Here is an 18,893-nt window from a genome sequence, read left to right on the forward strand (position 1 = left end):
AATTTCTTCGAAGTTTGGAAAACCTTGTTCTATACTGATAATTATACTATCAAATTTACCTAACGGGTAAAAACATTTCTTATAAAATAAAATAAAACCTTTATCTCATTTTACTTGTAATTCTTTATTGTATCTGTTGTTTAAAGTTATTAGCAGGCATTTGTAAAAGTGTAATAGTTAGTGCTTTAAAGGTTAAATAAAACACAACTGTTTTAAAATTCATAGCATATATCTCATTTTCGATTGTAATTCATAAACTGCAACTAAAAAAGTTTTATAAGATTGCATAGTAAGAAAAATGAACAACTGTTGTTATTTTAAGTTTTAATAAGCTTGCTGCTTAAAGAATTCAATTTAGAACGCAACACTTCACTTAGTTTTTATCATAACACGTTATTATATATCCTTTTGGACAAACTTAGAAACGAACAACATGTTCTGTTCTTAAAATACATTTTTTATAACGTTTAAAAAAAACTTCATAGAAGGGTTCTTCAAACTACGGCCCAATACGTATTTTTAGTTAAAAAAAAACTTTTTCAAAACAGCTATTTCAACACAGAAATAAAATTTTCCTTTTATTGACTTATGATTTTTTTATATATTTATAATATACCACCAGGTATTGTTATCATTGTTTTATTGTAACTTTATGAGATTGACAATTGTCTATAGTAACAATTGTGGTGTACAAAACAGATATTTGCACCTTACTTGAACAAAAAAAAACAAGCTTTTAATTTATCTGTAAATAAGCATTGGTGCTATTTGAAATATTATTTCATTAAATATTGCTTTTAAATGTTCTAAAAGTACGACTTTCAAAGTTATAAAACATTCCCGACTCTTACAGAATGTCTTTTAAATTCATAAGTCTTGTACTACTGTAACAAAATACGTTATTTGTTATCTTCGAGATTTTCGATTTTGATTTAAACTAGTTTACCTTTTAAAAGCATAACGAAAAGAGAACCCTTCCCACAAGTAAGACTAAGTATAATGACAACTGAGATATCATGTTTATTGCAGTTATTTTGAGTATATAAACTTTTTGGATTTCTTGTATTTGTGAGCTATTTTGTACGAAACAATTGTCAGACAATTAAATCCGAATTGCGATAGTATAAATCCCTAGCCATCACCATAACTAAAAAAAGCACGTCGGTAAAAAAAAAAGTTGCTGTGTTCATTTTATAAATTCTTTTTGTCTCTACCATAAAATATTATCAATATATCGTATATGTACTGTAATTTAAATAAAGAGTAGCACTAAAATTATTTGAGCAACAACACCAAAAAATTTTAATGTATTTCTTTTACCTACATTCAATTTTTTTTAATACCTATTACTGTACTAAAAACAAAAGTCTAAAAAACTTTAATGATTGACAATTAATCTTAACACATATGGTTTTGTTGACTATGTTTACTGACAAAAGATTATTTAAATAAAGTAGTGTTATAACTGTGAAAATGTATATATTTTAAAAAGTTGTTAAATTTAAATATACTTTTCGATCAACTTTAATTTTATGTAAAAGTATACTTTTTATTAGCTATAATTTTCATAAATTTAACTATGTTTATTATAATTTTTTAGGAATTTTGAAACATAGTTTTAAAAATTATGACTTCAACAAGTATGAAACATTAATACTTTTTGTAATAAACATTTTTTATTTGAAAGCAGAAATAAACAAGTTGTATGAATTTTAACAAACTTGTTTCAAGTTTAAAACATAAATAAAGTTTTTGATTTTAACTATTAAATATTATGCCATATAAAAATACTTTTTAAAATTAACCTTTAATGAGTAACCACCCTTAGTTTTTTAATGGCAGAACATTTTATAAGACAAAAAGCAAACAAATGGCAACTCAGGTGACTCAACGCAAGAAGCCGCTGTACACGTTCAAAAGCAAACCCACCGCCGCAAGGAACCACTGGAAGCGGTACAGGGAAAACCAATCTGACGAAATCTACGACAACATCATGCACGACCGGCACATCGTGCGCGGGTCCAACTGGTCCAGGTACATGGCGGTGCCCGGGAGTCCAAGCTCCAGGGAGCAGCACTTGACCTACGCCAAAAAGCACGCCAGGGAGGAGCGGGAAATGTTTTTGCAGGTGCAGCAGACCATTGAGGGCCGGCACATTAGCGGCACGACGCAGACGTTGTGCGACTTGGTGCCGATAGACAATCCCGTTGATATAGATGACTACCCGAGGAGGGAGCGCGAGGACAGGCCCCCGTCGCCAAAGTACGTTCCCAGGCTGAGCAACAAAAGCAAGCACACGCAGGTGGAAGCCGGCGACCTTTTCGTGTTCGACGTTGAGGCGAGGCCGATCGTTGAAGTGGTGGTAGGGAAGGTGGTCGATCAGTCCGTGATTGAGCTGATGGAAGAAGAGGAAGTCAAGGTTCTCAGGGAGCAGGAGCAGAGGTTCAACTACTTGCGCAACTGTGAGACAACAGCCAAGCAAGCGCTCGAAGCCCAGCACAAGAGGCTAAATGAGGAAAAAGCAAGAAGGTTCAAGCAAGAGCGGGAGGCCAAGGAAAGAGAAAATGAGCTAGCTGGTACGAAATTAGTCAGATCAGGACAAGAAGATTTTGCAGAAAATATGGAAAGGTCCACATATGAAAAGCTTACAAATGCATATTTTTGTGATCGGCTTAGACATGATATTGAAACGAATTTCTTGCCCTTTTTGTCAAATCAAACTTCTAAAACTCTGACAGTAACCGAACAAGCAAGACGTGTTCTGGACATAATAATTAGAGACGTAGTAGAAAGACGGATGCGTGGAGATTTATTCGGTTATCATGACGCATTAACTTACTCAGATTTATCTTCCAATTGTCTTGAAGACTTTGAGTCTTATGGTAGCTTTGAAAGTGAAGATTTCCGCGGTGGCGAAATTTTAGATGCACCATCACAACATGACTATGTGAATGAAAACACTTCTCACCGTAAACAGAATGTCAAATTTTAAACATTGAACTACAAAAAAGGTAAAATAACTTATGATTGCTGCACTTTGCACTGCATGTAGTATTAGCACATAAGATGTAAAATTGTACAAATTTTTATAAATCATCGAAAGCAAGTAAGAACAATTAAGGAAACAAAACACTATTTTCATGTAGTTTTTATCAAAGTTCAAGCAGTATTAGTATTATCTTTTTAGTTTTTCTATATTATAAAACTTTATTAACTTTTTATTCTATTTTACGTCTAATTTTTCTTTTAAATATTTCAACAAATTTGATACAACCAGTAAAAAAAATAAACAAAAAACTAATACAAAAAGAAAAATGTCTTTGCTGGTTTTTTGTCAAGTTAGAACAGCATTTATTTTATACCTTTTATAAGTTTTACTAAAATTTTAATTTGATTTTAACTTTTTATGGTTATTTTTTTCTAAAACTGACTCATTTAATTTTTTTAGATTTTTAAAACCTCAAATTAATGTAGCATGCAACTGGTATATACATAACCAGAAACAAATCAGTATGCTTGTTCGTTACTTAGTCAAAGATCATTTACAAGCCTTAGTCATGAGAAACATATTTAGACAGCTAAACTAATATCTTTGGAAAGTAAGCACCAAAGCTACGTGTCCCTTAAAAATGTAGTTGGATAGACAACTTTCAATTACAAACACTGGAAGTTAAAATAATAAAGGGCACACTAAGGTACCACGGAAGGGGAGATGTAGAGTTAGCTGACTTATTTAGTTCATGAAAAAGAAATTGCTCGGCTGCAGCCAGGTTAAAGCTTAATAGTCTAAAATGTATGCCTTTTTTCAAAAGAAAATCAAAATCAATCAAGTGCAGCGAGCCTTTATGTGTTTAGATTTAACAAGAGCAAAAAAATACAAGTTTTTAGATTTTGGAAGTACGTGTCACGCAGAGCTGCATATATTTTAGAACAATGGTGTAACAAGAATATGTTTTCGCTGACAAAACTGAAAATCAAATCAAATAAGAGGTAGAAATAAGAACAGTTTAATAATTTTGCTGTTGATAATTTTCCAAAGTGTGCAATAGTATTTTAGCTTGTTCTAAATTTTCCATGCATTTCTTTTAAACGTTTGTTTTTCTTTAGGTTTTTTTGTTTATTTAAGTACATTGGATTTTGTTCTTTAAACTCTAATATTACTTAAAAAAATATTTTTTACAGAGAAACAGCTTATAATGCTTTAAAAGTAAGAATAGCACACTATTTTAACACAATGCCTTCTAGAATAAAAAAAGGAGGTTTAACAGGGTCGGACATTTACAAGTTCGCCAGCAAACCTTCCCTGATCGACTTCGCCGAGAAACCGAATAAGAAAATGTTCTACTACGGCAGCCTGATAGCCGACCAGAGGGTGAGGAGGGGAATCACCTGTTCAAAGAACCCTGTAAAATGCAAGCAGAGCAAGCCAGAGGTCAAGCCTTCGCCTTTCAGCAAGTACAGGTACCGCAGCTTGCTGAGGCCGCTGAAGAGGTCGCTTGGAAGCCCGGAAGTCTTCAAGCCGCGCTACGAAGTGGACACCGCGCTGTACCTGGTCGATCACGACGACGTGCCGGAAACGACGGAAGGCTTCACTTCGGTGGATGAGTTCGTCCGGGCCAAGGAGAGCGCGTACACGCCAAGAAAAACCGGCCAGGACAAGCACAGTCAAGTGTACGGCGGCGACCTTTTCTTGTTCAAACGCGAAGTCATGCCCGTCATCAGGGTCGTCGTGGGAAAAGTCATGGAGCAAGCGGAAAACGAAGTCGTCGAAGAAGAGGTGTTGTCCGGACTTCGGAGCCGGCAACGGCAGCTGGAAGAGATAAGAAACGCAGAGGTGGAAGACGAAAGGAAGCTTGAAAAGTTGGCAAAAATGCAAAACAAAGAAAAGAAGCTGATGATTGCGCGCAGAGAAAAGCAGCTTGCAGAACAAAGAGAAGCCGCAGACAGAATAGCCGCTCTCGCCTTTTCTCAAAAATTCCTTGGAAGCTTGGTTCCGTCTGCACTGAAAGTTTTGAAACTTCAAGGTTATCTCTACGATCCGATTCAGCACGATATTGAAAAGGGTTTCATGGCTGAGTTGATGAAAGATTACGACAAACTCGATAACTTAACAAATAAAAACAAGCTGAGTAAGAAAGATATTTCAAGGTCCGAAAGCAACGCGATCATCAGCAAGACTTTCGACACAAGCTCATATCTTTCAAGGATAGTTCTCGATAAGATGATCAGAGAAAAAGTCGAAGAAAAACTGGAAGCTTATATGAAATGCCCTGCCCTCGTTTCATTTGAAAACGACTTCTCCAACAAATGTTCTTTGGAAATTCCAACGATCGAGGAAAATTTAGTAAGTCCTTCGCAACCTTCAGGGCTAAACCAAAAGGGCAACTTGTACAACCTGTCCAATATGAAAATTGACTCTTCGGCTCACAACCTCGATGCTGAACGTAACACAACCAAAGAAGAGACTAAAGAAGGATAATTAAATAAAAAAATCAAAAAACTGACATAAAACATTTACAGTAAATACTTATTTATTTTAATTAAATCAAGGTAAGCGTTTTTGTGCTAAGTACATATATCATTAAACAGTCGTTGTAAGTTTGTCTAACATTGTTTGTAGTTCGCTTTTTTCAGTATAATAATAAACAAGTGAAAAATTTAAATTTACCTTCAAAGTACAGTATAACTTTGTTCATCTTTTCATACAGAGCTCTTACGCTAAAAGTTTTTTTTTATAACTTAATCATTTTTTTTACAATACTTAAAACTAACTGCTTTAACAGAAAATAACTTTTATTTTCCAGCAGGCAAACTTGTTCATAAAAACCATGGTATCAGTTGAAACTTCGCCAAACAGCCGCAGATACACCTTTCGTAGCAAACCGTGCGTTGCCAACAGCAGCGGACCCTTAGACAGATACCGACTGAACTTTGACGAGGCACCCAAGTGGCATGGCAACATCATGCACGACAGACGCGTCGTCAGGGGCAACACGTACACGACCGAGAGCATCCCCGTGGAAGCGAGGGACAACCCGATTGAGCTGCAGCGACGACAGGAAGCGAGGAGGCGAGAAATATCGAGGAAGAGGGCGCTGAAGGGGATGAGGCTCGGAACTCCTCCGCCGGTCGCGGGCAGGAAACACGCTTTCATTCAGACCGAAAAAGTCTTTGACTGCATGAACAGTTTGATAGAAGAAAAAGAGGCTGACACGCAGACGGATCAGTCGCTCGACAAACCGCCGTCCCCGCTGTTCGTGCGCGCCATAAGCGGAGTGGACAAATCGACGCAAATAAAAGACGGAGATTTGTTCCGTTTCGACGAGGAAGTTCAGCCGGTGTTGCAAGTCATGGCTGTGAAGATCAGGGAGCAGGCGATCATAGAAGTGCTGGAAGAGGAAGAGCTCGCCTTGTTGAGACAGCAGCAGCGAGAGTTTGAGGAGTTCAGAAATGCGGGTTTGGTCGAGGAGCAGCGGCTGGAAGAACAGGACAGGAGGCTCAGAGAGGAAAAGGAGAGGCGAATAAAGCAGGAGCACAAAGTCATCAAGAAGAGAAAGGACGCTGAAGACAAGATAGCGGCGCGCGTTTTCGCTAAAAACTACGCGCAAAGTTTGGTGCCGTCGGTCATGGACGACTTGAAATCAAAAGGCTTCTTCAACGACCGGGTGTCGCGTGATATTGTCAAAGAGTTCATGCCAAAGCTCGTCGACGACGTTGCCGGAGACCTCAGTTCAAAACTGTCGCACTTAAGTGAGCCACGCGATGTTATTTCCAAAACGTCTGGAACTGAAAGGAGCCAGCTAAGCAGGTTGTTGCTGGATACTATTTTACTGGGAGTGATCAACGCAAAGCACAGAGATTACGATTCTGGCGTAAAAGAGTTAAAGGTCCCTGAACTGACGTTTCAGTTCAACGTCGAAATGGCTTCGGTCGGTGATGAAAACTCGGTTACGACAGTCGAGTCAGTGCACGAAGTTCTGCAGAGAAACAAAACGATTTCGCATGAGGAAGAGGGAAGCGCGAAAAAGACCGAACACCGAAAGAGCGAGAACCAGAAGACGAAGATTTCTTTTGAAATTGACGAGGAGCTGCTGTCGCAGAGCAGCGAGAAATCGATCGTATTCGACGGGAAGCCGGATCAGCAGACGGGGGATGAATACGGGGATACGTACGAGGAAGTGCACGTTTACGAGGATCCGAAAGATGCCATCGGAACCATCAGCGAGGTGCCGGAGGAAGAAGACGAAGACAAATAAAAGTTGAGGGTTTTTAACAGTTCTTGTACTTGAAGTTTTATTACAATATTAAGATATTACTAGTTACTACTAAACAACATTTTTTTTTTGTTTATGCTATAGTATTGCATCAATTAAACTACTGGGTGTTATTACATAGTTTTAAAAAAGTATTTAAAATTTTTGTGACAACATTAACAAAATCAATGAATAAGAAGTACATTAAAATTAAAGCTTATACATTAATACATAAAAAATTAAGAAATGTAAAATTTATCTTTTATATTTTCTAACCCTATACATTTTTTCTTTTATGCAAAGTTTCTTTATTTTTGCCTTTCTGTTATTCATGGTTGAAATTATTAATTTAGTGAAAAACAAAAATAAAAAATTAGTTGCTTTTAAATTCTTTTTAGTGACAATTTTAGTAACTAAAAGACAATTAAAAGAGAATTTATAATTTGTATTCAAGCTGTACTTAAATAGAATTTTAATAAAGTTTATATTATTCAAGCTAAGAATAAATTTTATTTTTTACATAAAAATTTCAATTAAAAGACTTTATAAAAAACTAGGAGTTAGTAAATAAAGAAGTGTAGAAATAATAAATATTTTAAAGTTTTTTATTTATTTTGTAAGACTTCAAAAATTAAGCTTATATAAGTAAATAATAGGTTTTAGTTGTTTTAAAAAACGTGTAAACTAACATTAAAAAATACTTAACTTTATTTTATTAATTGTTAACTAAAATTTATCTATATAGCGCAATAAAACAGTAAATGAAAGTTTTTGATTTTTTTATAAAGTTTTGGTTATCCGACTAAATTTGTACATAGTATAGTACTAATAGTTTTTTTTTTACAAAATTGATCAAATGCTTGACTTTAAATATATTAACGTGTTTTTTTGTATGCATTTAAATTTAAAAAACTATGTTGTCGTGTTAACACTTAAAGTAGAAAATTTTATAATGGCTCTTTATATACAATAAAAAAATATTTAAATTCATTTTTTACTCATATTAAAGATAATCTTACTTTAAATTCTAACACTTATTAACAAAAAAAAAAGTAAATGATTTAATGTATCATCTTCAATTATATACGGGGTGCTTAAAGTAGGATCTGGAGCTTACTTTCGCAAAAATTTTAATTTATCAAAAATGCTTCTGCAATGTTGTACTAAATATAAAATTATGTTTTAACTTATTATTATGTTCTAGCTTAGCCGTGGATAATTTTTGTAGTCGGTAGGCTAGGTTAACCAGAAAAAGTGTTTCTTGATTTAATTGTATTATTGAAAAATTTCGCACACAAGGTAATTTTCAAATATATACCTAATAAAAATTATCTTTCCTATTAACAACCCAGTTGAAGTGTGTTGATTCGTTGACACACAGAAACATATGTTGGTAGAATAAAGGAAGATTACTGTATAATTTGTTTTTAATAAAAATTATCATCATAAGCAAAACTAGAAAAAAAAGTCACTTAAGGTAAGGATTGCTTAGGTCGAAGTGCCGGGGCAATTCAACTAAACTCACAAATAAATTAATTGTTTAACTTATTTCGACAAAATACTAGTTCTGTTTGACCTTTTATTTTATCTAACGTAAGCTTTTAATTACCAATAAAGTGTACCTAATACCCTTTTCTGCTTATTAATTTCCAATCCCAGAATATACAGTGTGAGTTTTGAAATTCGGTTTATCGGACCAGATTAACAAGCTCAAGGGCCGGTTTTAATTGAAACTTTTTAAATATTTACGATCCGTGCGTTTACCACCCCTAAAATAAGGTCGCAGGGGAGGTAAAATTTCTTTTACAAAAAGTAACATCACGGCTTATTCGGAAGCTATGGTGACTTTTGTATTTAACGTAATAACTCTAACTAGTGTTTAAAATTAAGCCAAAAGTTTTGAGTAAATACATGTTGACCACACTTTTTTTTTTACTTTTGTAGCTTTGATTGTTGAAATGACAATAAGAGGTCTCTACTATATAAAAGGATAACGACAGATTTCTTCAACAGTTATTTTATATAGTAATTATTAAAATGTTGAAAAATCACTAAAAATATACCTGTTATTTGAATTTTAATCTAGAGACATCAATTTTTTAATTTAAAAGCTTAAAAAAATTGAAAAGTTGGATTATTTTGATATCAAAAAATATAAATTTTAGTCACACCGATACAGAACATTGGATAAAGTGCACTGAGGTTAATTAAGTAACAAATGAAACTTTATAGTTAAAACTGAAAACAGTATTGGTGTGATATGAATAGAAGGACGCTAAAGACTATGAATAAGTTAAAATGCATTACTGAACTAATGTTCAAAATAATGTTTGAGTACCAAGTACACGATTTAAACCTACTTTCGGACTTTTCATTTAAGGCTTTTGTAAGTTCTAGAGCTATTAGAAATTATTTATAAATTATATCTAAACTCTTACAATTTACTTATTTTATTATTTGTAAAATTGTATAATACAGTTGTATTGTTTTGTCAGAGCTTGATGGTTTGGTTGGAGCTTGTGTTTTCTAAGGGAGCGTATTGTCACAAATTTAGTTTAATTATCATTTAAGTTGTAGACGTTTTGTTTCTGCAAAAAAATCTTTGCTCATGTTGTATACAAATAATTGGGTTTGGCCGAATCTTATTATGCATCTGCAACTTTTTTTTGAAAAAATATCCAGATCTTAGCAAAAAATCAAGATATGTAAGATCCCTAATTATTTTTATCTTGGTAAGAATTGCTATTTGTACTAAACTGTATCAGGTGTTAGTGACTATTACTTTTAACTGAAGCTAATAATACATAATTCAAACTGGTTTTCATACAAAAATTATTTAATTAAGTAACTAATAACGACAGTTTAATTTTTGAACTTATAAAAACGTAAAACAATTCTGTAATAATAGATAATCACTAACTAATATATTTTCTATAAGTTCTTTAATTACAATCTTTAAAAAATAAATTATTACAAGATCCAAGAGTATATAAAATTAGGTACATTGGATTACTTTCAAGTAAAACTAAATACAAAGATTTTTTCATAACCTTTTCTTAGCAAGAACAAAATTCAAGGAAGTGGCCACCCTGTAAATACAGTCGTTTTTATCATAGATGTTGATGTTTGAAGACTAAGCATACAGACAGGGTTGCCTAATGATTTTGGCAAGTTTTCTCTAGGTTTAAAAATTTCCTTCAGGCTTTTAAAAGTACACATTTTTGGGTTTATTTTTAGTTTAAGCTAAAAAACTAGAAACTACCTGTGTTAAGCTGTATAATAACATTGAAAAGTTACTGTAAAACTTAAATGTGTTTTTTAATAAAAATTTTATTGATGATGACAAATATTTTTTTATCGATATGATAGATTTTTGTGTCAAATCAAATTTTACTATTAAGCATTTTTAAGTTGATAAAAAATCCAGGTTTTGTTTCAAAATTTCTCAGATTCCAGGTTTTTTAGCCTAAATTATCAAATTCCAGGTTTTTTGGCAACCTTGATACAGAACTACTGTTTTTAATTTATAAAACTTTATGTTTAAAAGCAAATTTTAGTGTTTTAATGAAAACATGTTAAAATAGCTATAGACTTTGAAATAAATAAAAACTTTTGTCCTAATCAACTTAGTTTAAAACGAAAATAAATTTAAATTAGTACCTTTTATAAATTTAACCTTTAGTTTAGATTTAAGGAATTGGTTTCAAACATTCATTCTTATTTGTAAATTTGAAATATATACTTTTTTCAAAATAGATGAAGGAATAAGAATTCAAATTTTATAACACGTTGTAAATTTGACTGAAAAATAAAACTGAATTTTTTTTAAATAACTTTAACTGAAAAAATTCTGGTTTTCATACTTTATTTAAAAAATAGTTATCTTAAAATTTTTAATACTGTCTACTAGTATCAGTTAACATTTTAAACTGAGTTTTTATGTTAGTTTAAAAAAAAGATTTAATATTTATTGAAAAATGTTTAAAAAATTTTGGTAATACTTTGCAAGTAAATTAACTTTGACTAATAAAAAGTTAACAAAATAACTTTTTCATGACTTTTCGATTTATAGAATGCAAAGAAGTTCAGAACAGACATTTTTGAAATGTTTATACATAATCGTATGAAACTTCTAAAACATAAAGAAACTAGAATTCAAACAGTCAAAACAGAAAATTAATGATTATTATAAACGCTGTGACTTGAAAAATTTAAAACATTTTTGATCACTGCAAAAAAATCAAAACACGATAAAATTGCAAAAAAAAAAGTCGTTATTCAAACAGTCAAAAGAACTTAAAAATATATTGATTACACAAACATTTTTACAGGTTTTAAATGCAAAATTTAAACAAACGTTTTACTTTTAAACAAACGAACATCTAAGTTTAAATGAAACAACAAACACGAAAGCAGCAAAATGTTTTCAAGGTACTATGCACTGCACACTCACTCATCAAAAATTCTATCAACTTTTGACCATCTTTTTCTTTCTACCTCTTTTTTTGCCGGGGACCTTCTTCATTGGTTTCTCAACAACCGCAGAGGTTCCTTCATTTGGGGATCCGGTCTTTGCAACGGGGACGTTTGAGCTTTCTGCAGCGACAGAGCTGACAGCAGGAGCGTTAGAAACTGAAACAGTATATTTTTCTTTTTCTCTTTTAGGCTTTCTCCCGCGCTTTTTCGGCGGGCCTTTCACAGCAGCTACTTTTTTTCCTTTTTTCTTTCGTGCAACGGGCTCGAGCAGGGGACCGGCGCTCGGAGTGGGGGCGGGCAAAGGAACGTCAGAAGCTTTCCTGTTGGGGTTCATAAACTTGTTGAAAACTACCATTGAGGGACGCGTGTCTTCCGGTCCTATTCCGTCGACCACAATGTGCTGGTCGGCGTTGCTCTGGACGGCGATGGCGTCCCCGGACATCTGATGCTCCTGGATGAGCTGGTCGATGTCCCGCAGGGTCTGGTCGATGTGGATTTGTTCTGCTGAAAAGCAATTCGTTACGTCAAAATGATAGGATGACGTTGTAAAGCAGCTTAAGAATTTATACGTTTATTTGAAAATTAGGAAAAAAAGATGAAATACAGTTTTGCGAAAGTTGAACTAAAACTAATTAAAGCTTTTTATCAGATTATACTTCCCTACTTTTTGTAAAGAAAGTCTTTCTTTGAATTTGCATTAACAATTTAATACATTCAAACGTTTTTAAGTGTTTATAAAAAAAACTTTGAAACTTAAGTCTTATCCAAATACCTGAAAAAACTGTCTATGAGAAATAAATATTAAACATTCTAAAACATAAATGCGTTTGGTGCCTTAAGGGAGAAAAAACAATAAATATTTCATAAAAATAAATACTATCAATCAAACAATTAATTACCACGTTTTTTAAAATCATGTTATCTTTTTTTTTTGTTATTTCTGGATATAAAAACTAATCTACCCTGGTTTGAGGATGGTGTTTTTTTAATTAGCCTAAATGTATTTATTATTTATTTTTATTTTGTAATAATACTTTAACTTCTTCTCGCAAAAAAAAACACAATTTTGCAGCGTCAAAAATAATAAAAATTTTAATCAAACAAAACTGTTTACACAGCACCAACCTGCATGCTTATGTAGTTCATCCCTGTTAAGAGCGTCAAAACTGCTAGACGATAGTGAATTTCCATTTTTCTTTGGAAGTGCGTCGCACCCTTGCTTCTTCACCAAGTTGAACTCGTCCAGCGATTTCTCGTCGATCTGTAACATTTTCCCCCAATTTACAAGCCTTTTCTATACTTTTATGCATTTTTATTAAATATTTTTTATGCAATATTTCATATTTGGAATACAAGTGCATCCTTTGCCACAGGTTTTCAAAACTTTTTATGAAGCTTAAGTGTTAATTTAAAAGTCATTCTTATTTTATGAAACTTAAGAAATTTTTTAAAACAAACTTTTTATATCTTTTTTTATTTTAGTCATAAAATTTTAATACTTTTTTGTAATTGTTCCTTCAAATTGTTCTATCATTACAAGAAATATTTCTTAAATTTTTAAAGTAAATTGTTTCAAAATGATAGATTTTAGATTATTTTTTAATTCTAAGAAAGTCAGCTATAAAAAAGTTTTTGTACGACTGTTTTGGAAAGATTTTCGATGACAACTAGAACTCAAAAAATAAATAAACTTTTAGACTTTATAAAAACTATGCTGTGGTATATACTTTAAGCTTTCAACTAGAATCAAAGATAGTTTTTGTAAAAAAATATATGATCCCCTATAGCTTTAACTAAAGTCAAGATATGCTTTGTTTACCAAAACTCAAAAATAATTTTGTAACAAAATTTACAAAAATAATACGTAATTCAAGTGTACTTCAAAAAAATTTGGAAAAAGTGCATTTGTAATAAGATAACTTTTTTTATGAAGTCTTAACAAACCATATCAAGAGAACTTCGTATTGTTTCAATTTGTGATGGATTAGTGCAATTTTTCATCAATTCTTCCTTTAGTTGTGGTTTGTGCTAAAAAAAAATACTCTAAATTAACTTGACGAAACATAACTGTTTTAATTACTAGTATAACTCGACTTATGTGAATTATTATTAACTAAACTAAATATTAACAAAGTTAACGTAATTTTTAAATATGTGAAACTAACAAAATCTTTATTTTGTTTAAGCTAGTCTACAAAAAATTTATACTTCATTAATTACTTTTAGTTTAACAATAGTAAATAAATAAAAAATCTATTTTTAATTGTATAGTACAAATAAAAAAGAGTTATTATTATACAAACATACCTTCATAGATACAAAATTGCATTTTATATCATTACAAATAAATAAAGACTAAATAAAATTTATAACAACAAAAATAGTTATAAAACGTTCAAAAAATTATAGTCTCAGTTAATCTTTTAAATTTTTATATTTTTAAAATGAATTTTTAAAAGAAGACTTACATAAAAAATTTGTAGTTAGAAAATAATTTCACCAAAAATATTCTATCAAAGTTTTAAATGAAATGCTAAGCGAGGGTTGACAATTAAAAAAATCTGAACATTTTATAAATGTTTCTATGTTTCTTTATTTAATGTCACCCCGGAACAATTTTGTGAACCACAACTGGATTAAAAAGGCTGCGAAGAATCGGCACCCACATCAAAAGCTGATTTTCCAAACACTTTTATGAGTTAACGAGCATCAATATCTAACAACCTCAATGTACTTCTTCTGAGCTTCGTTCAACTCATCGACCAGGTCGTCGGCGTTGAGGTAGTTGTGCAGCGACTCGCCAACGAGGAACTCGAACATGTTCTGCTTCTTGCCCAGCTCCTTCCGGTACTGCAGCTCCAGCTCCTGCTGGTACTCCAGGTCGAAGTCGTCGTAGTTCTCGTCGTACACGTCCTTGTTGATGTCGTAGTGGCTGTCGGCTACAATCTGAAACGTGTGTTCCACATCCTGAGAAATAAATCACTTGAAATAGTTTTATACAACACTTTTCACGGGTTTTTACTATTTACATACTAGCAAGGTTCTTGGTAGACTTTCTGATCTTTTTTTAGAATGTTATCATTCTCAGAGTCATCAAATGTTGTTAGTCTAATGAATAAAAACAAGTTGATAAAAAAAACTCTTGCTGATAAACTCAAGAAATAAAAGTCAATCAAGTTAATTTAAAGTTTAAAAAACTTTTGAATTATCGAATTCAAAAAAAAACTCAATATTTACTAGTAATCTAAACCCAAAAGATTTGGAAAAAAGCAACAAAAATCATTAATACAACAGACTAACAGCTTTTTTTAATTTAACATCAAAAACCTTCATAAGGCGGAATATGTAGACAACGTCGAGGTGATCGGACTCTTTCAACTCTTCGCAGAACGCGCACAAGACCTTCCACTGCTTGATGCTCACCCTGACGCAGACCTTGGGGCGAGCCATCTGAGTGCACCACAGGCCGTACACGAGGTACACGCAGCCGACTCTGACCGGGAGCGTGTAAGGAGTGAAAAGGTGGGGCAGAACCAGCCTCCACGCTTCCTCCATGAACTCTATCGCTTCCCTGTTGCCCTGCCTGCGAAGTGGTTGTTGGTTTTGTGAAAAGTTAACGCGTGATTGAAAAGTGGTGAAACGTTTGGTTCAAAGTAGTTTCCCTGGATAGATGTTTGCCAAAAAACTTTTTAGCAATAAGTGATCACAGACAATATCAGATAATATGATATCTTATATGACTTATATGATATCAATCACAGATTGTATCAATAAGAATTTAAAAGCTTTAACTTTGACTCAGTTTTGAACATCAGTTAGACTAATAAAAATTTCTCTAACAAATTATGAAAAAACAAGCTTTCTTCTACAAATTTAAATCTCCTAATCATTGATTTCAATTTTAAATGCTCTGTTATTATTTCTATTAGAAACTTGATAATAAATTTGGTTAAAATTTGACACTAAAAATATTTCTAGATCAAAATTTCTATCTTGAATTTGGATACACATTCTTTTCAAAAAACCTTTAGAACTTTGATTTTAACGCTCTTTTAAAAAAAATAACTAACCTTATAGTTTGTAAAGTTTAATTAAATGTATGAATGTAATTATTTGAGTGAAAGTAATTTTTTAACTATGATATTTTTCTTTGCCTTTAACAAACTATACTGTTCAAGTTACTGAGCTTAAACTTTTAGTACTTTGGTTATGGCTTAGTGCAACAACATTTATATTGATATAATATAGTTATTTACATAAAAATTAGCTTATAATTTAAATTACTAATACTTAGTACCTTAATATAAGTTGTGTATAAAACATATACCAAACTACATGTTTATTCGATTAACGCTTGTATAATATGATAAAAATAAGATTTAAGAATAGTTATTTATATCAGTATTTTATGGTAAATTAAATACTTATCATCTGCCAATTATAAAACTCGATCAAAAGCAAAGTACCAATGCTTGCACAAATTTTATAATATTAGACAATCGAAAAAAGGCATGAAAAATTAAATACAAAACATACAAGCTAATCCAAAGTTAAAAAATTAAGAATAATAAAGATTAAAATTTCAAACAAAATCTATGAGTTTATTTTAGAAAACTAAACTAAATAGATTTCCTTTTTTTCTCTTTTAAACAAATAGGTTTTACAAAAAATATTTAATAAGTGTATTCCAATTGTACCATTTAAAACTAAACAACATTCATCAAACATTTGTTTAAACCAGAGGTTGGCAGGTCTGAAGACTTTTTTTAATAAGTTTAAAACTATATATTTTTACCAGTTTCTTTTTAGTATTTATGGGATAGATTAATCTTTAATAATAACACTACCTATTAAAACAGTTTAAAAAAATTAAACAGCATAGAGGTTTCGTTTTGCTATTTCCAATTTAAACTCTGTTGCAATACGGCTTATGTAGTCACAGGGTTTAATTTAGTTTTTACTTTCAAAAAGTAATAATTTTAACATTATCCTGAGTTCATTAGTATACCCAAACAAAGTTTTTGACTTTATACACCATCATCTTTAAGCAATTGTGCTGTACAATGTATACTTTAATTTACATATGATGGGGATGGGACACATATGCACATTGATCAATTTTGCACTAAAGTTAAAAAATAATAATAAAATAAAAATTACGGACCAAGGGTAAGGGATATTTATAAAATAAAAAACCAACGGTAAGGGGTAACAGTGATGGTGATAAAAAATAAGTTTGAGTTTTAAAAAATAAAAATATATATAGAATAAAAAAAGTTCCCATCTGTGCAAAATTGCTTTTGTACAAAAATGACCTTCCTGCAAAAGTGACTCCTGTGCAAAAGTGTCCCTTAAAGAATTTTTGACACCTACACACATATAATAAATGTGTACTTAATGAGTACTGAGGTTTAAATTTTCTTAAACATATGCATAATCTGTTTTGCCCTATTTTTTATACAGTTTATTATCAACTAAGCTGTCGACTTAAAGCTAATTAAGTAGAGAACTTTTGAATTGTTTGATTTAAAATAAATTAAAATACAATATTTATACTATGACTGGTAAGCTTCAATATTTCATGCACTTTTAACAACAATAAAACCTTAAAAAAAAATTTTATATTTAAAAAAGTTTAAATTTGATTACTAATAACCACTGATTTGGTTTATGTATATACAATTTTTAATATAAAACAAACACTGATTTTACAAATATGATTAAAATTTCTGATGGAATGTTTTATGCATAATCATTAAGTTTGAAACATATTTGTAAAATCAGTGTTTGTTTTATAGTAAATATGTTGCTCTGTTTATTTTATCAAATAACAAAAACTTTTTAATAAATAGATAAATAAAAATAAATATAATAAGTTTTAATAAAAGATAAGAATTAATAAAAGATTTAATAAATAAATAAATATAATAAGTTTTAATAAAAGATTCCTTTATCTAAATATGATATATTTACTTTAAGTTTAATTAACTAAATGCAGAATGAAAATATATGCTTCCACAATTCTTAATGTTCAAAAGATGCAGTGATAAGATAAGTGACAAAAGATAAGATAAGTGACAAAAGTATATGAACATGTTTCATATTAAGTTAAAATTAGCCACAATTTCTTACCTAGCAAATAAAATCTACAATCATTCAATTTATTATATAAAGCTGTTTTTAGCAAAACGACATTGTAGAAACAAAGATGAACTAAAAAACTAGTGTAATTAAATTATACACTGTAAAATTTACAACAATCAATATTAAAACAACAGCTAGCTAAAAATACCAAAAAATAAGCGCAACTAAATCATTAAAACTTATTTCTTACATAACAAAAATTAGCCAGAGTATTTTAAAACTCATCAAAACAATTGAAACTAGCCTGAGATTTAAAAAAAGTTCTAATTAGCCTGAGTATTTGGCAATAATATAATTATTAAATTAAGCACTACTTAATATAAGGAAAATTATTTTTTTAAGAACTTATTTTAAGTCCATTAAGTCAAATCTAAAAATATTAATCAAAAACTTCCTGCAATTTAAAGTTTTTGGCTTAAAAAACAAAAAAGTATATAACTTTGGGCAAAACTAATTACATTTTAAAAGCTGAACAAAATATAAATACTATAATTATATATTAATATACTTATAAATTTTTCTTTTTCTAAAATTAAATTTGAAAAAATAGAACTAAATAAAAACACTAAGACTTTTATCAGTAAAAAACAACAAACCTGCCCATATGAATGCAAGAAAAGTTCAAACCCTGCCACAATGACAAAAAGCACTGGTATCTCAAGTTGTTTCCATTGTTAAAATCATTTAGAATTCTTTTCACATCATCTAAAAATCCATGACAGGGATACAATATTTTTTTGATCTGCTGACACCGCCTCTTATTTATGTAAGAATTCATGTGTTACATTTAATTTTTGGTTTTTTCTCTAGAACCCTTTATTATACAATTGTGTTATACAAAAAATTTAATCAGTATTAGTTTTGTAAACTCATAAGAAAATTGATATATTATTTTTTATAACTAGCTTACTTATTGAACAAAAAAAAGTTAAACTAAATATTTATGAAAGTTATTCTTTAATTATTTATTCGTAATCTATGAATAATTTTCTGTTGTGCAGAGTAAATATATTTCTTGTA

The 18,893-nt window shown here is 30.8% G+C and overlaps 3 protein-coding genes and 1 pseudogene across 4 annotated transcripts; 3 read left to right on the forward strand and 1 right to left on the reverse strand.

Annotated features, from left to right (window-relative positions):
* Positions 1–1,870: 1,870 nt before the first annotated feature.
* Positions 1,871–2,992, forward strand: LOC145833540 (radial spoke head protein 3 homolog B-like). Its single transcript, XM_082940709.1, has one exon. The coding sequence runs from the start codon at positions 1,871–1,873 to the stop codon at positions 2,990–2,992; it is 1,122 nt and encodes a 373-aa protein (XP_082796835.1).
* A 1,242-nt stretch (positions 2,993–4,234) lies between these two features.
* On the forward strand, positions 4,235–5,479 carry LOC145833541 (radial spoke head protein 3 homolog B-like). Its single transcript, XM_082940710.1, has one exon. The coding sequence runs from the start codon at positions 4,235–4,237 to the stop codon at positions 5,477–5,479; it is 1,245 nt and encodes a 414-aa protein (XP_082796836.1).
* A 349-nt stretch (positions 5,480–5,828) lies between these two features.
* Positions 5,829–7,256, forward strand: LOC145833542 (radial spoke head protein 3 homolog B pseudogene; annotated as a pseudogene).
* A 4,169-nt stretch (positions 7,257–11,425) lies between these two features.
* LOC145834639 (uncharacterized) lies at positions 11,426–18,680 on the reverse strand. 2 transcript variants are annotated; one of them, XM_082942121.1, is made up of 6 exons: positions 18,470–18,680; positions 15,057–15,312; positions 14,454–14,696; positions 13,674–13,757; positions 12,855–12,990; positions 11,426–12,230 (listed from the first exon to the last, which is right to left on the reverse strand). In XM_082942121.1, the coding sequence occupies exons 1-6, from the start codon at positions 18,649–18,651 to the stop codon at positions 11,722–11,724; spliced, it is 1,410 nt and encodes a 469-aa protein (XP_082798247.1). In that variant the 5' UTR covers positions 18,652–18,680; the 3' UTR covers positions 11,426–11,721. The 2 variants fall into 2 exon arrangements, with proteins under 2 accessions (XP_082798247.1, XP_082798246.1); XM_082942120.1 differs by having other exon boundaries at positions 11,426–12,233.
* Positions 18,681–18,893: the final 213 nt, after the last annotated feature.

Source organism: Thalia democratica, chromosome 4 (assembly GCF_965202585.1).
Source record: "Thalia democratica chromosome 4, ktThaDemo2.hap1.1, whole genome shotgun sequence".
NCBI classification, from domain to species: Eukaryota; Metazoa; Chordata; class Thaliacea; order Salpida; family Salpidae; genus Thalia; species Thalia democratica.

Bases quoted from the DNA above. Each gene is read 5' to 3' on its own strand.
- LOC145833541 (XM_082940710.1), top strand. From the start codon at position 4,235: ATGCCTTCTAGAATAAAAAAAGGAGGTTTAACAGGGTCGGACATTTAC.
- LOC145833540 (XM_082940709.1), top strand. From the start codon at position 1,871: ATGGCAACTCAGGTGACTCAACGCAAGAAGCCGCTGTACACGTTCAAA.
- LOC145834639 (XM_082942120.1), bottom strand. From the start codon at position 18,651: ATGAATTCTTACATAAATAAGAGGCGGTGTCAGCAGATCAAAAAAATA. The intron at 13,758-14,453 runs GTTGTTAGATAT...ATTTTTTTTTAG, and splicing joins CTCAGAAGAAGTACATTGAG to CACAAACCACAACTAAAGGA. The intron at 12,991-13,673 runs GTTTGTTAAGAC...AAAATGTTACAG, and splicing joins TACGAAGTTCTCTTGATATG to ATCGACGAGAAATCGCTGGA.